This window comes from Lingula anatina, chromosome 1 (genome assembly GCF_051362555.1).
Source record: "Lingula anatina isolate TDL-2025a chromosome 1, LinAna3.0, whole genome shotgun sequence".
NCBI lineage: Eukaryota > Metazoa > Brachiopoda > Lingulata > Lingulida > Lingulidae > Lingula > Lingula anatina.
The window spans coordinates 32,286,750-32,308,396 of NC_141767.1; the positions used below are offsets into that span (position 1 = coordinate 32,286,750).

At 34.8% G+C, this 21,647-nt stretch overlaps 2 protein-coding genes across 3 annotated transcripts; one reads left to right on the forward strand and one right to left on the reverse strand.

The window, feature by feature from the left end:
• The first annotated feature begins 2 nt into the window (after positions 1–2).
• LOC106160433 (LRP2-binding protein) lies at positions 3–4,529 on the forward strand. 2 transcript variants are annotated; one of them, XM_013537056.3, is made up of 8 exons: positions 3–113; positions 566–786; positions 973–1,086; positions 1,252–1,394; positions 1,610–1,767; positions 1,948–2,119; positions 2,750–2,915; positions 3,247–4,529. In XM_013537056.3, exons 2-8 carry the CDS (start codon positions 568–570, stop codon positions 3,310–3,312), a joined length of 1,038 nt encoding a protein of 345 aa, XP_013392510.3. In that variant the 5' UTR covers positions 3–113; positions 566–567; the 3' UTR covers positions 3,313–4,529. The 2 variants fall into 2 exon arrangements, with proteins under 2 accessions (XP_013392510.3, XP_013392511.3); XM_013537057.3 differs by having other exon boundaries at positions 9–113; positions 563–786.
• A 4,220-nt stretch (positions 4,530–8,749) lies between these two features.
• On the reverse strand, positions 8,750–12,492 carry LOC106155208 (complement component 1 Q subcomponent-binding protein, mitochondrial). The gene is made up of 6 exons (XM_013529924.3): positions 12,177–12,492; positions 11,524–11,674; positions 11,114–11,213; positions 10,561–10,684; positions 10,158–10,252; positions 8,750–9,554 (listed from the first exon to the last, which is right to left on the reverse strand). The coding sequence occupies exons 1-6, from the start codon at positions 12,388–12,390 to the stop codon at positions 9,408–9,410; spliced, it is 831 nt and encodes a 276-aa protein (XP_013385378.2). The 5' UTR covers positions 12,391–12,492; the 3' UTR covers positions 8,750–9,407.
• Between the last annotated feature and the right edge of the window lie 9,155 nt (positions 12,493–21,647).

The window sequence follows — 21,647 nt, forward strand, 5'->3', positions numbered from 1 at the left end:
ACTGGGGTCAAGGACATTGGTCACCATGGTAGTTGTGCAGCTATCAAGAATGTAGCAGCATGCGTATTTTAGAAATAAATGGATAAATCCAGTTTTTAAAGAGACGACACAGAGTGAGTAGCGACATATTGATAAGTTATTTTTAATATCTCGGCAAAGATATGGTTAAAACATTGAAAATTAAAGTAATACACGAAATATTTTGTAAACATTAGTTTGAAATAACGCGCACTGGCACATGTATCACTATCACTGACTATCAGTATCACTTGATCATGCTTTGACATTATGCAGAATCTTTTGGTATATTAACTTAGTGTCGTTATATAAAATATAATATAATATACAAGCAGGGCTGAAAATACCGATAGCTAGTCCATCTTTTTTCTCAGTAGACCAACTTAAGTCTTTGGGAGGGAGACAGAACCCTGTCAACAAGACATATTTGTTAGCCAGTAATAGATTTAAATAGAGTTTACTTCAAATACAATTGGATGACAAGCATATGTAGTATCATAGAATAAGTATTATTTTTAATTGCTTTTTTTTATTGTTTTTAAAGCAGCTATGGAGTTCCGTCTGGGCATACCAGGGGAGCCATTGCCAGCCTCCAGGGATGGCAGTATGGTTTACAGTGTAAGCACAGCTGATGGAGAGGCCAAGGAAAACCTTAGTAGTCTTACAGAAGAAGAACTAACTGGAAAAGTGGAAAGCATGCTGCTAGACAAGATAAAAAATGGAGACAAGCAAGCTGTGTTTCAACTGGGGCAGCTTTACTTTGAGCAGGTAATGATTCACAAATAATTTCTTTTAGAAAATTGATAGCATAATTGCTTTTCATTGGTTACATTTCTAACAGTTAGATTTTAAATCTTAAACTTTTCATTTTTTCTGAATCTTCCTCATACTTATCCAAAAACAAAACACCCCCATAAACGCATCTTTAAACAAAGTATCATCTTTGTTCTGTAGGGTGTGTTTGACAAAGCAGTGAATTACTTTGAGAGGGCAAAGGAATATGACTTCCAGGCCCTATACCAGTTGGGAGTAATGTATTATGATGGACTAGGCTGTGAACAGGATCCTGTAAGTATATTTTTCTCCTCCCATATTTAGAAAATGAATCAACTTTCTACAAGTAAAGTCATATCAGATTTAGCACAAAAAATATTTGACATTCATTATATTTATTGTACTACACATACTGGGATATTTATTGTGAAATTATCTAAAAGTTTATGTTATTACTAGAAAATTGGATCTGGTTGCATGCTGCAAGTAGCAACTTCAACAGCCAAACAAGCACAGCATTTAGTTCACGTTGCTCAATACAATGTAGGACGGGCCTTCTACCAGGGTTTTGGTCTTACTCAGTCAGACGAAGAAGCAGAAAGGTGAGAAGTTGTGTATTAAATTTGGCGAGGTCACTTGAAAACTACACTGCATCAGTCATACTACTTAAGGGGTTAGGAAATGGAGACTGGTATTATTTCAAGCTTGCATTTACTTAATGTTGTGCTTTGCTGACTCAGCATAATTTTTTGATATATTCAATTTTTTTTTAATTTAACATTTGAAATTTATTAAAGTACAAAAAAAAACTTTACAGGTGGTGGTTACTAGCAGCAGATGATGGCAACCCCAACGGCAGCATTCTTGCTCAAAGTATGCTAGGAATGTTTTATTCTCGTCCAGAGACACTTGATCTAAAGAAAGCCTATTTCTGGCATTCTGAGGCATGTGGAAATGGAAGTCTAGAATCTCAAGGTATGACATACATAGACAACACTAATTGATGTTAATCTTTGAATCTTATAAATATGTCCTCTTAATATTTTTAAATAGAGTTAAAATACAGTTGGAATATTTTTATGAATAAGTATAAAATGTTCTTTTTGTATAATTTAAACAAGGAATAGCCTGAAATTATTTTATTTCCTTCTTAAGGTGCTTTAGGGGTTATGTTGGAACTGGGGCTGGGCTGCAAGAAGGATACTAATGCAAGTTTTGAGTGCTTCAAAGAAGCCGCTGACAGAGGCAATGTGTATGCTATGGGGCATCTAGTCAAATATTATTATATGAGGAAGCTGTACACAAAGGCAGCAGACTTGGCAGCAAGGTAACAGTTGCATTGATTTGTGAAGTAAATGTCTTTATTCTAACTTGTGCTTAAGGAGCCACTCCATGGGATTTTCCAGTGAAAATGAATATTTAGAGGTTTAAAAATTCCCCACAGTCATATTCATGTCCTTTAAAGCTGTTAATTTATATTTCCCAATTCAGCCTCTAAAGTTAACAAAACACTTAAGATAAAAGTTTATCTGAAGTGTACTTTGTGTCATTATTATCTCTCAGCCTCCTTGGTAGCCATTGTCAGCTTGTACTGGTAATGTCTGTATTATACCCAGCACAGGTCAATGATACAAAACACCCTACCACTTTCTAATGTAAAAACTAGGCATTGCACATGATGGCAAATGTCATTAATTTGACCAGTCATTTGAAATTAAAGTACTAAATTAAAAATGGAATTAAAGGTGGACTCCTGTAGGAGAAAAATTGCTCTCTACCCCAGGAAAATTCATTTTGGTGGGAAAATCCACTATGTAAATCAAGCAAAGTCCAACAAAAAATAATGTTAAGTAGCAAGTCAGATATTACATATTAGAATCTTTCATATCAGTTGAACTCTTTATATCCTAAAATAATACCACAATAGTAACAAAACATGAACCTGTGATGTTTCCAGGGTTGCCATGCTAGATGACATTGACCAGATAGCAGCAGAGACAACCTGTATTCCAGGCTATATTGCCAAAGGCATTTCCATGGCATGCTTTTTCTATGCCCGCTGTCTTCACAAGGGACATGGGGTTGAAGCAAATGAAGAGGAAGCAGGGAAGTATTACTCAAAGGTATGTTTTCTGTTTTTTTTTTTTTGTTTGTTTGTTTTTTTTTTCAGTTCTGATGCCCTTCCATGTTTTTTTTTTAATCCAATTATAAAGATTCACCACAAAAGCAAAACTTTAAGTAAATAATTCATGAGCAACTGTTTAGAATTTTGCCTTTGACCATTTTTAAAAATGTTCACAATAATTTTTGATGTTTTTCTTTTTTTTTTTTTGCTATACTCATACAAGCATTACTTTGTCACTAAAGAATGTTTTTAGTGGAGTATATCAACAATTTTCAAAGCTCTTTAAATAAGAGAAGAGTTAATTTTTTACTTCTGTCCATCTTTTTCAGTCACATGACTTAGACCCAGACATGTGTGCCACCTTACAAGGGATAACAACTCATGGAAAAATATGACACCCTCCTTTAAAACATACAGGAAAAAGCCAGCATGTTGCCAAAAGATAATATGTAATACCTGACTTCAGAAATTCATTTCTGGTCAAGAATCACACTGACCAAGTCAGGTTTTACCTTCCACCTGAATGAAACTCACAAGTGAACTGAATTTTTATACATCTGTTCAAGGGCATAAAGCTTTAAATGTGTCCCCTATAAGTATTTTATGTCACGTTATGTGTCTCCTTTTGATATTTAAGCGAGGTTTTGTTGTGAACTTTATTATTTTGCCTTTGCATTCATGCAGAAATCAAAAATTTGTTTACTATGTTTGACCAGATAAAAGAGATTCTCTTGGTTATATAATTATAGAATGATGTAAATAATGTACAAATGTTGAAACTACAGAACATGCATTCCATATGTGCCATCCAGATTTAATACGTACGTGACATGCTGCTGTGTTTTTAACATGCACAAAAAAGAAGGGTGTTATTTTTCAATTTTTAACATTAGTACCTTCAAGAGTGATGATTGTCCCTAACTCTGCCAATACACGAGAAAACACAGAGAGCAATATTGATGTGATTGGACTTGAATTCATCTTGTTGTTGACTGTTTGATTTATAATATTGCATTGTATCATAGTTTTGATACACAACTTCCATGACGTGACATTGTTTTGAAGTGTCTATGAGTGAAAGGTTGCCTGAAGTGATATTATTGTGCTCTCTGTCATACAAATTATACACCCAGTAAGTAAGGGTTTGCATTTAAAGTGCACTGTAGAAAATATGGACAATTCTATTTTCAGGATGAAGATATTTTCCATTATTTAACAGGTTTAAGCATGGATTGAAAGTTGTTTGCTTTTCAAATTTGTTTAATTCTGCAAGTTGTTGAATTCATTTCCTTGCAAACACCATATTTGTACTAATAGTTGAGATATGCAGTAGTTTGATGGAACCATGGTATTGATTTGCTCAGGAATTTTTGTTAAACCCACCATTTTATACATTCAGCATTAAAGATTTTATACATAAGAATCTTCTGTATGAAAAATGTAGATGCCCAATATCTTTTTTAAACAGCTTTTTCTACTATACTTCACAGTATAGTTTGTGTATTTTGCGTAAAGATTGATTAAACAGAGCTAAAAACACTTCACAGTAACTTTCATATCACTTGTTACATGAAAAGAAATGATAAATAAAATTAGCAAAATTAACATAGCACTTAAGAATTTTATCTGTTACAATGAGCGTTTTTTTTTTCTTTTTCTTTTTTAATACTACAAACTTATGCACTGAGTCATTGGCACTTACTGTATAGATACCAAGAATTATTCTGTTGATGTATTTGGATGAATAATGATAACCTTTTCTTGCTTAAGTACTAAACCACAGATCATAAAAAAACAAGGCAGCAAAGCTGTCAAATGTACAGACAAAAAGCAGGAAATAACTATGCACAAAATAGGCTACTGTCAATTCTGATGCAAAAGTACATTATGTTAAACTGCAAATTCAACATCAAATTTTAATTATGCTCAACAGGTAATACCAATGTAAGTAAAACGTGTAAAAAGCATAAGGCTTCAGGCCCATGGGAGTTTAAGATCACACTTTGAAAATGTATAACTTCCAGAAAAAGAAGCCAATTAGACTACTTTTCCAACCCAGGCTGCATTTTAGTCCTGCATTTCTTTTTTGAACATTTGGCAATAATAAGTAACATGGTTTTCCCATAATGGTCATCATGGCAGCAGCACCCATAATTGTTTTCTTCTATTCTGATGCAATATTACATATTGGTTAACAGCATAATGACCGTCAAATTTTAATAATAAAATATACGTATCATGGATTTTCAGAAAATGTGACTAGCATGGGTCTTCAAGCACGTAGAACTTCAAAGTCACACCTTGAAAATGCCAATATGTGAAATATGCTGAAAAGTGAAAAAAAAGCATAACTTCTACAATAATGGCCCGATCATGCTGATTTTCGAACTTGACCTGCATTTTAACAATATTCATCAGCTCTGTAAATATAAAGCCCAAAAGTAAAACTGCCTTCCACTTATCGTGTTTACAATGAAAGTGCAAGGCGCCGGTGACGGCGGTGACGGCGAAGACAGATGCAGGTGAAGGCAATATGTACAGACACATTTTTGACACATCTGTACATATTTACTGTACTGTTTGAGAACAGTAAGTGACATGGTTTTTCTTAAATGGTCACATGGGAGCAGTACCCAAAGTAGGTTTTTTCAAATTTTGATGCAATATTACATAATGTTTAACAGCATAATGACCATCAATTTTTAATAATAAAATATTAGTATCATGGATATTCAGAAAATGTGACTAGCAAAGGTCTTCAGGCCCATTGAACTTCAAAGTCACAACTTGAAAATGCCAAAATGTAAACAAGACAGCACTGTTCTGAAATGTTTTTTTTTTTTCCATTTTTAACAATTTTTAACATAAAACAAAATTAACAGCTTACTGCCATTTTTATATGACCAACTAAGAAAATTGATGAGATGGGAAAAAATATCAATAGAGCAGTGTTACATGTCCAATTTCTTCTATTCTGAGATTCTGAACATAGTGAATGATTGAATCTGACAAACTGCAATGATATGAGTTTATTTCCACTTTTGAAACTATATCACACAATACACGATAACAAATTAACCATCATTTTCACATAATCAACTAACAATGTTATAAAGATGCAGGAAATGTCAAACAAACACTTTTAATATCTTATTAATTAAATAATGAAACTGTTAACATGCCTAAGAATTGAATCTGAGGAAATGTGTAAAAACAACATAACTTCTAAAATAATGGCCTGATTATGCTGATTTTTTAACTCAACCTGCGTTTTAGCAGGATTGACCACTCCTGTGAGTTTAATGACAATTGGCCTATCTGTTTTTCGTATTTTGTGTTTACAGTGTTGCATATATGCTGAAAAGTGAAAAAAAAGCATAACTACTAAAATAGTGGCCTAATCATGCCGATTTTCAAACTTGACCTGCGTTTTAGAAAGATAGATTACTCCTGTGAGTTTCATGACAACAGGCCTATCGCTTTTCCTTGGAATGTGTTTACAGTGTTGCATATATGCTGAAAAGTGAAAAAAAGAGCATAACTTCTACAATAATGGCCCGATCATGCTGATTTTCGAACTTGACCTGCGTTTTATGAATATTCATCAGCTCTGTAAATATAAAGCCAAAAAGTAAAACTGCCTTCGACTTATCGTGTTTACAATGAAAGTGCACGGCGCTGGCCCCGGCGATGACGGCGACGACAGACGCAGGTGATGGCAATATGTACAGACACATCTATATATATATATTCACTGTACTGTTTGAGAACAGTAAGTGACATGGTTTTTCTTAAATGGTCATCATGGGAGCAGTGCCCAAAATAGGTTTTTTTCAAATTTTTATGCAATATTACATAATGTTTAACAGCATAATGACCATCAATTTTTAATAATAAAATATTAGTATCATGGATATTCAGAAAATGTGACTAGCAAAGGTCTGCAGGCTCATGGAACTTCAAAGTCACATCTTGAAAATGCCAAAATGTAAACAAGACAGCACTGTTCTTAAATGGGTTTATTTCCATTTTTAACATTTTTTAAACATAAAACAAAATAAACAGTTTGTTGCCATTTTTATATGACCAACTAAGAAAATTGATGAGATGGGAAAAATATCAATAGAATAGTGTTTAATGTCCAATTTCCTCCATTCTGAGATTCTGAACATAGTGGATGATTGAATCTGACAAACTGCAATGATATTAGTTTATTCCCATTTTTGACACTTTATTACACAATACACGATAATAAGTTTACCATCATTTTTACATAATCAATTAACAATATTGTAAAGATGCAGGAAATATCAAACAAACACTTTTACATATCTTATTAGTTAAATAATGAGACTGTTAACATGCCTAAGAATTGAATCTGAGGAAATGTGAAAAACAGCATAACTTCTTAAATAAAGGCCCGATTATGCTGATTTTCAAACTCAACCTGCGTTTTAGTTAGTTTGACTACACCTGTGAGTATAATGACAATTGGCCAATCTGTTTTTCTTATATTGTGTTATTAGTTGTATATATGCTGAAAAAAGTGGAAAAACAGCGTAACTTCCCTAAAAATGACCCAATCATGCTGATTTTCGAACTTGACCTGCGTATTATGAATATTCATCAGTTTTGTAAGTTTCAAGGGAAAAGGTAAAATGGTTTTCCACTTATCGTGTTATCGGTGCTGCATATATGCTGAAACAAGACAGCACTGTTCTGCAATGGGTTTACTTCCATTTTTAAAACACTTTTTAACATAAAACAAAATAAACAGTTTTCTACCAATTGTATATGATCAACTAAGAAAATTGATGAGATGGGAAAAATATCAATAGAACAGTGTTAAATGTCCAATTTCCTCCATTCTGAGATAATGAATATAGTAGATGATTGAATCTGACAAACTGCAATGATATTTGTTTATTTCCATTTTTGACACTTTATAACATAATACACAATAACAAGTTTACCATCATTTTTACATAATCAACTAACAATGTTATAAAGATGCAGGAAATGTCAAACAAACACTTTTACGTATCTTATTAGTTCAATAATGAGACTGTTAATATGCCTAACAATTGAATCTGAAGAAATGTGAAAAACAGCATAACTTCTAAAAGAATGGCCCGATTATGCTGATTTTGGAACTCAACCTGCGTTTTTTAGTTAGTTTGACTACTCCTGTGAGTATAATGACAATTGGCCTATCTGTTTTTCTTATATTGTGTTATTAGCGTTGCATATATGTTGAAAGAAGTGAAAAAACAGCATAACATCCCTAAAAATGGCCCGATCATGCTGATTTTCAAACTTGACCTGCGTATTATGAATATTCATCAGTTCTGTAAGTTTCAAGCCAAAAGGTAAAATGGTTTTCCACTTATCGTGTTATCGGTGCTGCATATATGCTGAAAAAAGTGAAAAAACAGCATAAATTCCCTATAAGTGACCCGATCATGCTGATTTTCGAAGTTGACCTGCGTATTATGAATATTCATCAGTTCTGTAAGTTTCAAGCCAAAAGGTAAAATGATTTTCCACTTATCGTGTTATCGGTGCTGCATATATGCTGAAAAAAGTGAAAAAACAGCATAAATTCCCTATAAGTGACCCGATCATGCTGATTTTCGAACTTGACCTGCGTATTATGAATATTCATCAGTTCTGTAAGTTTCAAGCCAAAAGAAAAAACAGTTTTCCACTTATCGTGTTATCGGTAAAAGTGCACGGCGACGACGGCGATGGCGACGGCGACGACAGACGCAGATGATGGCTATATGTACAGACACATCTGTGTCTGTACATAAAAATAATAATAATAAAATATACCATTTCACAGAATTTATTCACATTATAAAGCTTTGTTCATGCAAGTTTGAAGAACTGTTATACAAAACGTATATGATACAATATTCTACAAATTATTTATCAATGAAACTACTTTAAAAATGATTTTATAATCAAAATTGAACATAAACCAGGATTAGAAGTTTTACTTGAGAGAACAGAATTTTATTCAACCAATGTACTATAAAACCATTCGTGCAAAGATAACAGGCACAGTTTAAATGTTTGTTGAAAGGTGTACTTTATCCATGAATGCAGTTTATTAAAAGGGCCAAGCAGAATGTTTGCTTAGTCATTTATTAAATTATTACGGTGTTCTTCAGTCATTTTTAAATAACTGATACCTGACAGCTTATTATTCTTGGTTTACATCCCTGTTTCTACTGGAAATTATACAGACATCAATTATCCAAAATAAAAAGTTTACACCACTGTATAATAGTGGCAACAATGACAGTTTTGCTGTTGCTGTCTTTGAAAAGTCATGGAAGAACATCCATCCTTTTTAATATGTAGTAGAGGTAATGATTCAAGTGAACAGACTGAGTGCAGCAAGATGTACAAAGAAACTTCAAATACATATCCATACTGTTGAGAGTGGATTTTTACCTTAGCCAACAAACTCAGTTTTACTACTCTATTTAGAAGCAAAAGCTTTAAGCCCTTCCAGGAATGAAATGTACTGCTTGTGTTCATATGCTGTGGCAAAACTCTGAAGATCTTGTGCAAACTGCTCCCCAATGTCTCTTTCATCTAGCATATTCATCAGTAATTGGTACACATCCTGCAACAGAAGTCATTGTACCCATTAAAATTGTTATATGCGTGTCCAGACCAAAATTATTTCAGTAGTTTAATTAGGTTCCTTTCTTCATATATTGTTAAAGGGATAATAACTCTTCATATGAAATCTGTATTTCACAATAAAAACATTGTGAGTGACTCATAAAAATATAATATATTCTGTTTTCCCACAAAAACGGCTGTTATAGCTATTATTCTGATATCTGAGCTTGTCTTTAGACCACGTGACCTCCATTGATGGCTATACTCTGTTAAAATCTCTTAAGAGATTTTAACAAAAAACCAAACTTTTTAGAAAAAAACCAGGGACTAACTTTGAATGTAAAAATGGATTCATTAACCATTGGTAAGTATGGGAAAATTGTTGTTTACTCCAGGAAAATTCATTTTTTGGCCGAAACGAAGAGTTATTATCACTTTAATGAAATGACCTAGAGAAAAAAAACTAATCCAATGCCTGTTCAGTACTTCTTAGAGGACAAAAGTTATGTTCTTCATCTAAGTCAGTTGATGGGTATCATCATCACAGGCAAAATCTATTCATTGCTATATTAGTTGTTATTTTAAAACATTTCCTACTTACTGCATCCATAACTCCAGCTGTCAAGCTATAAACTGCCTCGGAATTGCTTTCTCCTTGCCTTAACAATGCCACATCATCAATGGAAAATGCATCTTCTGCAAGGCAAAATTCCAAAAACTGTCACAGCTGTATAACTTAAAAATCTTGATTGCAATATAATTTACATACACATTATAATAATATAAGAAGGCATGTATGGAATATAAGGGTACAAAATGAGTCTTTAACGCAAATAAAGCATTCACACTACCCATTTTTATCAATTAGTAATACACGGTCATAATTCTTTCACCTAAATTTTTACTATTTAAAATGACTGTGTGCAATTCAATAAAAAAATGTACAACATAATTTGTCATCTACATAATTCATAAATTGTACTGCAGTTATTGGGCCACCTTACCAAACACATCCTCCTCTGTCTGATCTGGTTCCATGGGTTCATTGGCATCAGAGAAGACGCAGGTCATCTGCAAAATGGTACCTCCCTTTGACAATTCCACCGAAAACATGGGTCTGGAAACCAGCTATAAAATAAAAGTTTACAGTAATTTTCATATCACTTGCTTCATAAAAAGAAATGATAAACAAAATAAGCTATGTTAGTGCAGTACTTAAGGATCTTATCTGTTACGAGACTTTTTTAATACTACAAACCTATGCACTGAGTCACTTCTTAATGCTTGCATAAGTTTGCAGAGTTTCCAGAAGATCATATGAAGTGTAATTCAACTTCTTATACCTAAAAGTTATAAGAGCTTTCCAATGAAACCAGTGGTAAATGAAAGCACACGTGACAGCTCACTAGCTTTTTAAATGCCATCAGTCAGCCTATTGTTGATAATCACTATAAAATTCACAGACCAATGTCCTAATTTATTTACAAATGAATTCTCGAAACATTTTTGTCAGAAATGAATAAAAGTGCAATATTAAATCTTTATAGGGCCACCCACCTCTGGCTCTTCTTCCTTTTCAGCAACATCACCCTCTTCTGAATATGTATCATCAAAATTGCTATCAACTGAATGATTTACATTGAACTTCACTGTTATCCTAAAATAAAATACCTTAAATGTATAAGAACATCTCTTGGCTTGTTGACGTTGCCCTATAGTTTGTTACAAGCCATATATTTTAAGCTAGTGTTCATCAAATAAATGATGTGGAAAAAAACAATTATAATTACAACATGATTGTTCATTTATTATTTTATTTAAATTCACTGACGCAAGCTTAATAGTTAGCCCTTACTGATTAATATAGCAGCAAACTGTGTTATGTTGAAAACCAACATTTTAAAATGCTTCTTATCATGTAAATATACATTCAATGCAACATCAAAAAAAGCTTTATGTGTACTTACGTTTCATCTCCTCTCATTTTTTTCAGTATAACATTGCAGCCGTTGCATTCTGTTTCCCAACCAGGCATGGACTCCTTGCCTTTACCTTTGGCTCCCATTTCCTTCTCAATTTTAATCTCACTAGCCAAATATTCAGACATTGCTTGGTCCGCTGTAGAATTAAGGTGTTTAAAAAATGATCATATAGTGAAGAGACACAGATGGCAAATTGATTAAATGGATTTATTGGTTTTTAATCAAATGGGTTTGCTGTCTGATCAGTACTTCTTGGAGGAAAATATTGATACACTTCACTTTTTTCAGAAATACAAGCAACTTATCACCACAGACAGAAGTAGAGCAAATCATAACTTTGGCAATAAAAAATAAAACAAGATTTCTGTTAGAAATTAGCTGATGTCTGCGATATACTAAGTAAATGATAATAAATATTTCCACCTAGTTATCACAGTAAACGGTTTACTGTTTACTAAACCTAAGGCCAACATGACAACAGCACTCTCAGTCTCAAAATCAATCTTTTGTACATAAGCAAAGCTACAGTACACGCAGTGCCCTGCAATGCTAATGGTTACGTCAGCCAATATAAGACGCAGATACCTTGTTTTCCAACAATATCAGTTTTAAAAGTAAAGTAACAGGTTCCCTCTTACCTTCAGACTGTGCACATCTTGTCTGAATCCAACTGTTTCTGATGCTATTTGATGTTGTCAGTATCTGTGAACGTTGCCGCAGACCCACGTGGGAAACCTGTCGACTTGGAATAAGACTTACATGGGCGACTCTTCCTGGGGTTCTTGTTGCAATAGCTGTGGAGAAAATACTCCTGGAAACGCCATTAAAACGAAAACACATCTTTGAAATCATTGTGTCGGTATTTGAGTGGATTTTAATGATTTACACCTCGATTTACTAACAGCGTGCTCGTGCAGGAAAGTAGATATACTAGATATACGCATGTGCAATAACGTTTCTTTCAATCCTCCACTAAAAAGAGTTCCTACATGTCCCAACCATCCTCTGCAGTAGGCGTAATGTCGGTAAAACGACAAACATTAAAAACAATCATTAAAATACCACATAGGATAGGAGTTATATATAAAAAAACCAAAATCAAAGCTTAGTTTTGAATTAATCGTGGTCATATATGCTTAGACTATAAAACCGAACGATGACTGAATTTTATTGGGTAGCCACCAGCACGATTCCTTGCGATTTTTTACCGGCCAAAATGAAGTTTCCTAGAAAAATCGGAAATTAAAAACAATTTTGCCTTTTCAAAAATTAGGCCCTACAGCTCTACCCGTCTTTGCACTTGGATTCGATGTTTTATCGGCCATTTTATTCCATTTCGATTTATAATGATTGAAGTCATTTTAGTTCTAGCTGGTAGGTGTGTACCCAAATCCCGTAGGGCTACGTGTCGTAGGGAACTTTATCGACGCCAGGTAGGCCCCTTTTATTTGAGTTTTTTTTTTAATTAATTTTTAAGGTCTGAATTGGGAAATTAAGAAGATGTGTAGCTTTGCAGGAAATCTACTACTGTAGAAGACTAAGGCCTACATGTAGAAACTGTGACTTTGGGAAAGGGTCAAACGCTTAGGCCTATATTAGGCCTACAGTAGCTTTCAAGGAAAAAGGCGGTCAAACCAGGGAATTATATTAAAACAAAATCAAACTAGCTTATTTTATTTTATTTTATTTTATTTCAAACAACAGGCAAATTTGCAGTTGGTTACAAAAGCACCATGCTATCTAGAACATAACACCTCTCCCTCTATGTTACATAGACTAATATTGAAAGTCACCTGTCAGCGGGCGCTATTATACGCCAATTATTCTATGCTGGAGATGACAGGAGAAAGTGTACACAAATGATGTTGCCATATGCTTGTAGGCCTACTTGTATTAATTAAATCACGTTAAAAAGAGGTTATAAAATATATGCCTCTGAACACAACACAAAGTTTTTTATTTAATTTTGTGGGATCGATCCGAGAAAGCCAGGCGGTTTCGGCTTGGTTTGAACGCAAATGCCATTATAGCAAAGTGGACAATAAAGTCCCGTGTTGCCACAGTATTGCATTAGTTGTGCCCAGTTGGACATCTTATGATCCTCTTAACTAAAACATTAAGGGCCCGTTTCACAAAAGCATTTTCTTCAAGTCCAGACAATATATAGTTGGGGATGTAATCTACACCTTGGCTGCAAGGGGGGTGGGGGGGGGGGGGGCGTAGGAATAGTCCGAAGGTTCATTGGTCTGAATGTTCACTATAGAACCTTGGGACAAATGAACCCTTGATTAAAAAACTGATGACAATGTTACCATTTTTTCGGACCAATGAACCCTCGGACTTTCGAGACGCCCTCACTGCGGCAGAAAGATATGTGCCCCTCGTGGTACGTCAAGATTTTGCAACCCCTGCTCACCTTCGTGCCAGATAGTCGGCACTTTTTCTGCCCCACTGCATTTGTTACCGACATTCATTGCTTTATCTGGCCTTTGCATGTATAACTGGCCTACAACCGCCCCATATATCAGAATGATGTCTTTTTTTTTTTTTTTTTTACGCCAGGCCAAGATTACGAAAATATTTGTCTTAAGTGTCGAGATACTTATGTGGGCTTTACTCGGCCATTTTCTCTAGTAGTGCAAGGGACTTGGAAATGTCCAATTGAATTGACCAATGCCCATGAATAACTGGGGAAATCTACGTAAACGTAAAGAAATTAACAGTTTAATGCAAGAAGCTACGTTATTTTGGTGAGTACTGCACGTTTCCATAGCAATTCAAGCGCAACGCACGACCTTACGTTGAAAGCTAACAGTAGTTGGCATAACAATAAAGCAGTGCGTGTTAATAACTATCAGTTAATTAAAAGCAACCTACCAGGGATTTCCTCACCAAAACGACTATGCTTATATATCTTCAACTGATGCCTTGTAGAAATTATAAGCACTATATATCTTGATCAGGTTTTGGTGAATAAAATAGCCGGAAAGAGTTAGAGCATTGCCTGTTTTCACCGAGCCATTACCGCATATTAAAATCACACTAAGTTTAGCATTACTCCCTTAATGGGACCGCATACGAGGAAAATTCCGAACTTCCCTATTATTTGACCCTTAAAGATTCGAATTATTCACGGACCATCACTCCTAGATTTCCCTTTAGATATATGTTTTGGAAGCCGAATCCATCATCAGTTCATTTCAGCATTCACTTTGTGTTAAATGCAATTTTTTAGCAGCGGGTAGTCATTTGATACTTTAAAAGGATGGAACGCGTCTTTGGACATTATCACAGGACATACAGAAAACAGGAACACGCAAGGCAGTGAATATCAAATATATTCGATGTATAAAGCATGCGATTTTAATGCCCTGTACGGGGTACCTGCTAAAGGCAGTTGGTGAGTTTCATTTAAATTCGAGTAACAACACAGTGTGCTCTTTTTTTCCATAGTTTCCTCTGGCCTAAAATGCTTTCGTTCATACAGTTAAAAGTGCATGTACACTGCATTCACCTGGAATGCTACTATGAATCCGCCACATAATGTGATTTGATATGAATCAATGCAGTTTACATCAGCAAATTTATTCCACTTTTCGAACATGCTGAAGTTAAAGGAAGGCTTACTCTATATACGGAGTTAACCTGCCAAGATGATTTGAAAATAAAACACTTTTCTCCTACTCAAGGCTCATTATTCGACCCGTTCCGACACTTGGATTCAATGTTTTATTCCATTTTTAACCTGATGATTTAGTTTTAAATTGCTGGCCAGTCTTCATGTACATTTCAGAAGGAACTATCTACTAACTACTGTTGTAAAGCAAATTACTTACGCTTTCACTAATTGCAGATAACAGTTAAAACGGAATCAAAAGAGTAAAAGGATAGAGAGTTATTGAGTGTAAGTTAAGTTTCACCAAGAGTCAACAAGTGTAGAACATGTTTTTAGTGTCAGAAAAAGATGGAAAAGGTCAAAGTCAGTAACAGTTAATGTGATTGGTTAATTTCATAACATATTTTAATTTTGATCATCTATTTATCACATGATAACTGCGTTTTGGATAAGGTCCAAGCATGAGTAATCCAATTAATATTTTAGATATCTTTAATTGAAAACAAGTCTCTTAGGGATTACCTAATAAGGAAATGTTGCATAGTGACTTGCAACATGCGAATGGAAAATATGTAATCACGCAAAGACAATGGAAAAGAGAATAAGTAAATACGTGATCAGTACGGAGAAATTGAGTATAAATATTTGTGAAGTTGTATGAAGCGAGAGTCGGTGAATAAACATTCAAAAGCTCCAGACTGTTGTCGTTATTCCTCATTATAACACTACTTTTGTTTGATTCTTTTGATTGGGAAAGGTTAGTGGGTTTACGGGATATGCAAAAAAAAAAAAAAATGACTGGGTAATTTTTAAACGCATACAGTGTTCCTTTAATTTTAGACCAGCCTCTGACGCACAGAACATAAACAACATCGAAGTGTTTTGATCAAATATTTAGCTTCATATTGTATTTGGTGACGACTACAGGCGATTGACCCTCCATGTTTCATATAAATTCACCTCAAATTCTCATTACAACCGTTCTTTTTTTTTTTTTTTTTTTACATAATATGCTAACCTCCCCCTCCCCCGTTCAATAAGCTCTGAAGATAATTTTTCTCCTAATCCACAGATGAACTGTTATCAGACAGCAATATCAAATCATTGGATGTTTATTCTGACTAGAATAAAACCTCAGTACATTGTACCTAATATAACATTTGCTTATGTTTTACAGGGTATCTATATCATTGTTCCAAGTCAAGTGGAGGGAGATTTCATTTCTCTCAAACTGAAGCCCTGCATGCTTGGACTGAAGTAATTCTAACAGGGCATCGTGATTCAATGAAATAAACTATCATTACGAAAAAAGACTGGCTATTGAAGTAATAGAAATAATAGCTTTTCTTTTCAAAATGCAGGGTTTCCCACTCTTTAAGCCGGAAATAACACTGAGCTTTAAACAGCGTTGATTGTTGAAGGAATAACAGCTGTTCAGTTTGGTCAAAAATGGATTTTCTTGGAGTAAACGCCAATTTTCCCATAGGAATCCGTATCAACATTCAGATTTAGTCCATGTTTTTTTTTTTTTTTTTTTTTTTTTTTTTTTTTTTTTTTTTCGTTTTTTTAGGTCGGGACTTTTTATTTTTGTAATAATATAATCCCTTTAGAGATTATTACAGAGTATAGCCATCTATGAAGGTCATTTGGTCCGTGGGAAGGCAAATATTCCGGAATAATTGCGATAACCGTTGTTTTGGTAGTTAAAAAGAATTTATTATATTTCTGCCAGTTGTTTATAATGTTTTCATTGTGAAATATGAATCTCATACAAAGAGTTGTTATCTCTTTAACTGTGTTGTGCGAAACAGGCATTAACAAGCAATAATGTCGGTACCGTCGTCAAAGTCGTCCGCAGAGCATCAGCTTAATGAGAAATATGTCGAAGTAGATCCAACAGGCTGTGTGAAAGTCTTTACATTTTTTCATTATATTCGACGTTAGTTTGCCCCAATTATAAACCCAGTAAAGTGCACCATGCAAGGATAACCGATTCACTCTGCGATGATAAATTGTAGACCACCGTGCTAATGTCTATAAACATAACGCAAAACGCAAATGAATAGGTGATAGATCAGTTCTCTTGGAATTTTCCCTTATTGAAATTATTAAATAAAATGCAGTGGAACGTTAGACCAGTTTTCATTATATACGAGGGTTGGGTGGCATAACTGTCGCAACCTGTGTATGAAGAGTGTTATTGGCGATTTGGAAGCAGAAGGACTGCCAGAAGCTTGAATTGAACAGTCCCCTTTGGTGGCATTAATCTTCTCTTATGAGTCGACCTTCTCTGAGATGACCCTGGCACACAAGCATGTCAAGAATTGATGGATCATTCCTACACAAAAAATGCCTAATTCATATTTTGTCAGGATAACTACGCCATTATGAGTTTATACCAAGAAAGAGAAGGGGACTCTTAACATCAGGTGGTTAATCCCGCAAAATACTATTTTTTTATTATTAATATATTGTCAAAAGAACACGATGTAAAGATACTTTTTTGCCTACATTTCTGTGATGAGATTTATTACTGTGGATATTTTCAATGAAAAGCAAAATGAAAGAGTTCAAAGTGTACTGTTTTGTTCTATGGGTAACTTGTTGGAATACTTATGTCAATCCCTGTAAAGTGTAATAATGTTACATGATCTGCCTGATCCCGAAATGTTCTATTCAGATTATTTGATCACAGAAAGCTTTTAGTGACCCCAAGGGTTGAACATTAAAGGACTGTTTCAGAGGAATGATTGATGGCATGCGCCTGGTTATTATACAGGAAAGAAGACTCTCGTTTTCCATTGCATTACTTTTAATAGGTGGATGTAAATAATCCAGTACATGTATGAGGAGACAATTGTGATTTTCATGGGGCGTTCGAAAGGGTTCACACATGCCAAAATCCACAAATGTTAAGTTTTATTAACTCCAGTCTCTGTATCCACACACACACACACACACACACACACACACACACACACGTGTGCATATGTGGTTTTCCTCTAGGGGAGCAAAACATTTTTGCTGTCTTTATCCCTATGCTAATATATCTCAGGCCCGTAGCCAGCAATTTCAAAGGGGGGTTCTTTTTCTGAAAAAGTGGACCTTTTTCCATAAAAACTTCATGAACCTACATCAAATTTTACCCAGAGTGGACCTTTTCCCACCAAAAGGGGCGGTTCTTTCGAACCCCCCGAATCCCCCTTGGCTACGGGCCTGTATCTTATAACCTTTCACACCAGGCTCGCTTATTAGATTTAATCAGTATTTTTCATACTTACTATTACTCTTAATATGTTGGTAAACAATTCTAAAAGGACAGTAGAGGCCTACAACTGACTGATATCACGTTAGAATAGCTTGTGCCGTGTTTTGAAGGCTTTCTGAACTTAACCACTTACACTTAACCTTTGCACAGAGTCGTTACATCATCCAAGATAATAAGGGATCCATTAAAGATACGTGTATCACTGACAAACACGATACATAGACTGACAGTAAAGACTGAGCTATAATGCGTCAGGACAGCTTTGATTTTTCCAACCGCACTCAGGGTTTTCTTTTACTACTTTAACTAATTGACCGGGTAATCGGAATGATAATCAGAATGACTGACCAGAGTACTTAAGTATACCGTGACCAAAGAACGGTATCACACAGGCAATAAAGGTATTCGGTGCGCACGAGACCTATTGAAATTGGCCATTAAAAAAAATCAACAATTTTTATATCCAAGTTAAGTACTGTCCACACCTGAAAATTGCGGTCGCTAAGCCCGTTTTCAAGTCTTTTAAGATTTAATTAAAATTTTATAATCCTTACGACGAATGACTCAAAATTCTGAAACTTAAAATTCAAAAACAAATTTATAGAACGTGATTTTGTCAACTTTTTTTGGATATGGTGTGCCTTGATGGGCAGGTATAAAGTGTTGGAATTTCTAGCAAAATACAATATTTATTTGAAAGTCTAATGGTTTAAGTAATAGACTAACTACAAGTGATTCCTTGAATCTTGTTTAGCTTGCAATGCAGTGTTACGTTTTGGAAAATGGTGTCGAGAGAAAGCTAGCTAGCTGTAGTAGCCACCAAAACACCTCTTACGTTTCCACGGCATACAAATGCTAAAAATGCTCTTACACTTATCACCCGATGCCATATGCCTTTATCTCTACCGATAAGGCTGCATGTTCCTCAGAAAGCACCAATTCTTGAAGTCACTTCTGTTTTTACAACCCTAAATGCGCCGTCTTTAAGTGGATATTTATTTATTTATCTATTTATTTATTTATTTATTGTCCCACGGGTTTGACATCTGGTGTTTAGAGCTTTTTTATTTTTCAGAGGTGGGTGACGAAGTAACAGGAGCCCCTGGGGGGCTAAGGGTAATCCCACTCTTGTCTTTTTTTTATTTTTTCATTATGGCTTAAGCACCCCACTCCTTCGAGGACTTGGTTACTACAACACCACTGACTGATGCTGAATACTGATGGCAGCTGTGGCGACAAGTAAAACATTTTCAAAACTCTCATTGCTCAACAAAAAATTTCGAGAATTTGGAAATAATAAGTAACCCTGGGTCGGTTCATCACTTTCAAGCAATAACTATGGGCATCAATCCTCACAGTTAAACTTGCAGAGAAACCCTGCCGTGCTTTCTACGTCATCATGTCAGAATACTATGTTTTAGCCTTCAAACAAACTTACGTGTACCATAGACTATATTGTAATGAAATACACCACTGAGGCGGTGATTAAGTACAACATATTACAGAAAAATTACAATGAAATACAATACATGTGTAATACAATACAGGTTGAAACATGATGGTATAATGAAAGTTATTGTTTATACTAATTATCCAACAACAAAGCATCACCAAGTTTGGAAACATTTCTAAATGTAGGCCCTACATAATGACTCGATCGCATTCAGCAAGGCCTGTATGTCCTTAAGTGTTAGCATAGCAATAAATTTTTCATTATCGCCTATGTATCGATAGTAAGAGACCCTTTTCATTAGTTGCATATAAATACCAGCTCTCGGATGTATATTTGATACAATAGCACGTGAAGTGGAGCGAGCTTAGCTTTCACTTTGCAAAAAGGACACAAACGGTTTTCAGGAAATATTTCCGGATACTCCCAGAATATTGTCTTTTAATATCTAAGATATGCGTGTTATTTCTATTCCTGGCTAATGCAGATGTTTTTGAGAAGCACGAGATCCTTTCTTTTTACCTTCTTTTTTTCCTCAAATGTGTTAACAAGACTTGGAAGTGCTGTTGGTATTTTTGTCATATGTTCTATACCCGTTTTCATTGACAGATTTTCAAAATGGCACATCACTTAGAACACACTAAGACCAGTATCTGATTGTTCTGTTGCATTGTTCAATTAATTCAGTAATTCAGTAAGTAGAGTCATAACGTTAGAAACACACAAATCCAGGTTATGTTAATAAGGGCAGAAATAGTTATTTTTGAAGAGAATTTGACAATGCGTTTATGAACGTTGATGCTACATTTTATTAGTAGATTGTGTTTTCAAGGATGAAAACAAGTGTATAACTAATCCCCCTACCGGTATCCTTTACTATTTTTTTTTCTTTTTTTTTAGTTGAAACATGTCGTACTCAATTGCGCTCTAAAGGACGAAAACAAGTGTATCACTAATGTACTTAACCTTTACCATTGTTTTTGTGTAATTAGCCGACATATGTCGCACCTAATTTGAAGATGAATTGGTTATCAGGTTTTCACAAGTGTAGCGAGGGGATGAAATCGCCGCGATCTGAGAGGTCGTATGGATCTTTAGGGAAGAGTGAAACAAAACAATTTGTCAAATGAAGAAATTAAAAAAGCAAAGACCAACTTATTGTGCCTTCAAAAGAAGCAATAGAAGGTTTGGGCCTGGATTTAGTCTCTCAGAGACCTTTTAAAACATCTCTGTCTTCAGACCATGTTCACGTAAGGACCAAAAGTGATAATCTGCTTTGCAACCGGGCGGTTTATGGCGACGAAAGTTTTCGTCGTAATCATCATCAAAATCATCATCACCCCATCACAAATGTCAACTTTGTGGTAAGTATGCTTCAGCCGATGCTTGAAAAGTGATGTGACAAAGTGTATACTGCAAAATAAACCCCTTCCCTTCACATCCATTCACTTCCTACTGTAGATGCCATCTTGTCTTATTAGGCCTATATTGCATATCACTTTAAGTTGTGAAAATCGGAAATGAAAAAGAAAATTCCAAGTAATGAAGATCTTCTGCTGTATAATCAAAGTCGATTGTGTTCATTGTACGCTAGAGGGGGCCTGCTTTTCAAATTACTCATGACATCAGCAGAAACTGTATCATGACGCAAAGGTACGAGCCTACAAATAGGCAACTTATAAGTCCCTACGAAAAGAGGCCATTTCAGTGTTAGGGATTAATCGTACGTGTAGTAATAATATCGGAAGGCAGACCATCTTCAGAGTCTGACAAAG

Coding starts and splice junctions, on each gene's coding strand:
- LOC106160433 (XM_013537056.3), top strand. CDS start 568: ATGGAGTTCCGTCTGGGCATACCAGGGGAGCCATTGCCAGCCTCCAGG. Junction 1,087..1,251: donor TAGGCTGTGAACAGGATCCT/GTAAGTATATTT, acceptor TGTTATTACTAG/AAAATTGGATCTGGTTGCAT. Junction 1,768..1,947: donor TGGAAGTCTAGAATCTCAAG/GTATGACATACA, acceptor TTCCTTCTTAAG/GTGCTTTAGGGGTTATGTTG.
- LOC106155208 (XM_013529924.3), bottom strand. CDS start 12,390: ATGATTTCAAAGATGTGTTTTCGTTTTAATGGCGTTTCCAGGAGTATT. Junction 11,675..12,176: donor AAGATGTGCACAGTCTGAAG/GTAAGAGGGAAC, acceptor TTAATTCTACAG/CGGACCAAGCAATGTCTGAA. Junction 10,253..10,560: donor GACAGAGGAGGATGTGTTTG/GTAAGGTGGCCC, acceptor TTTGCCTTGCAG/AAGATGCATTTTCCATTGAT.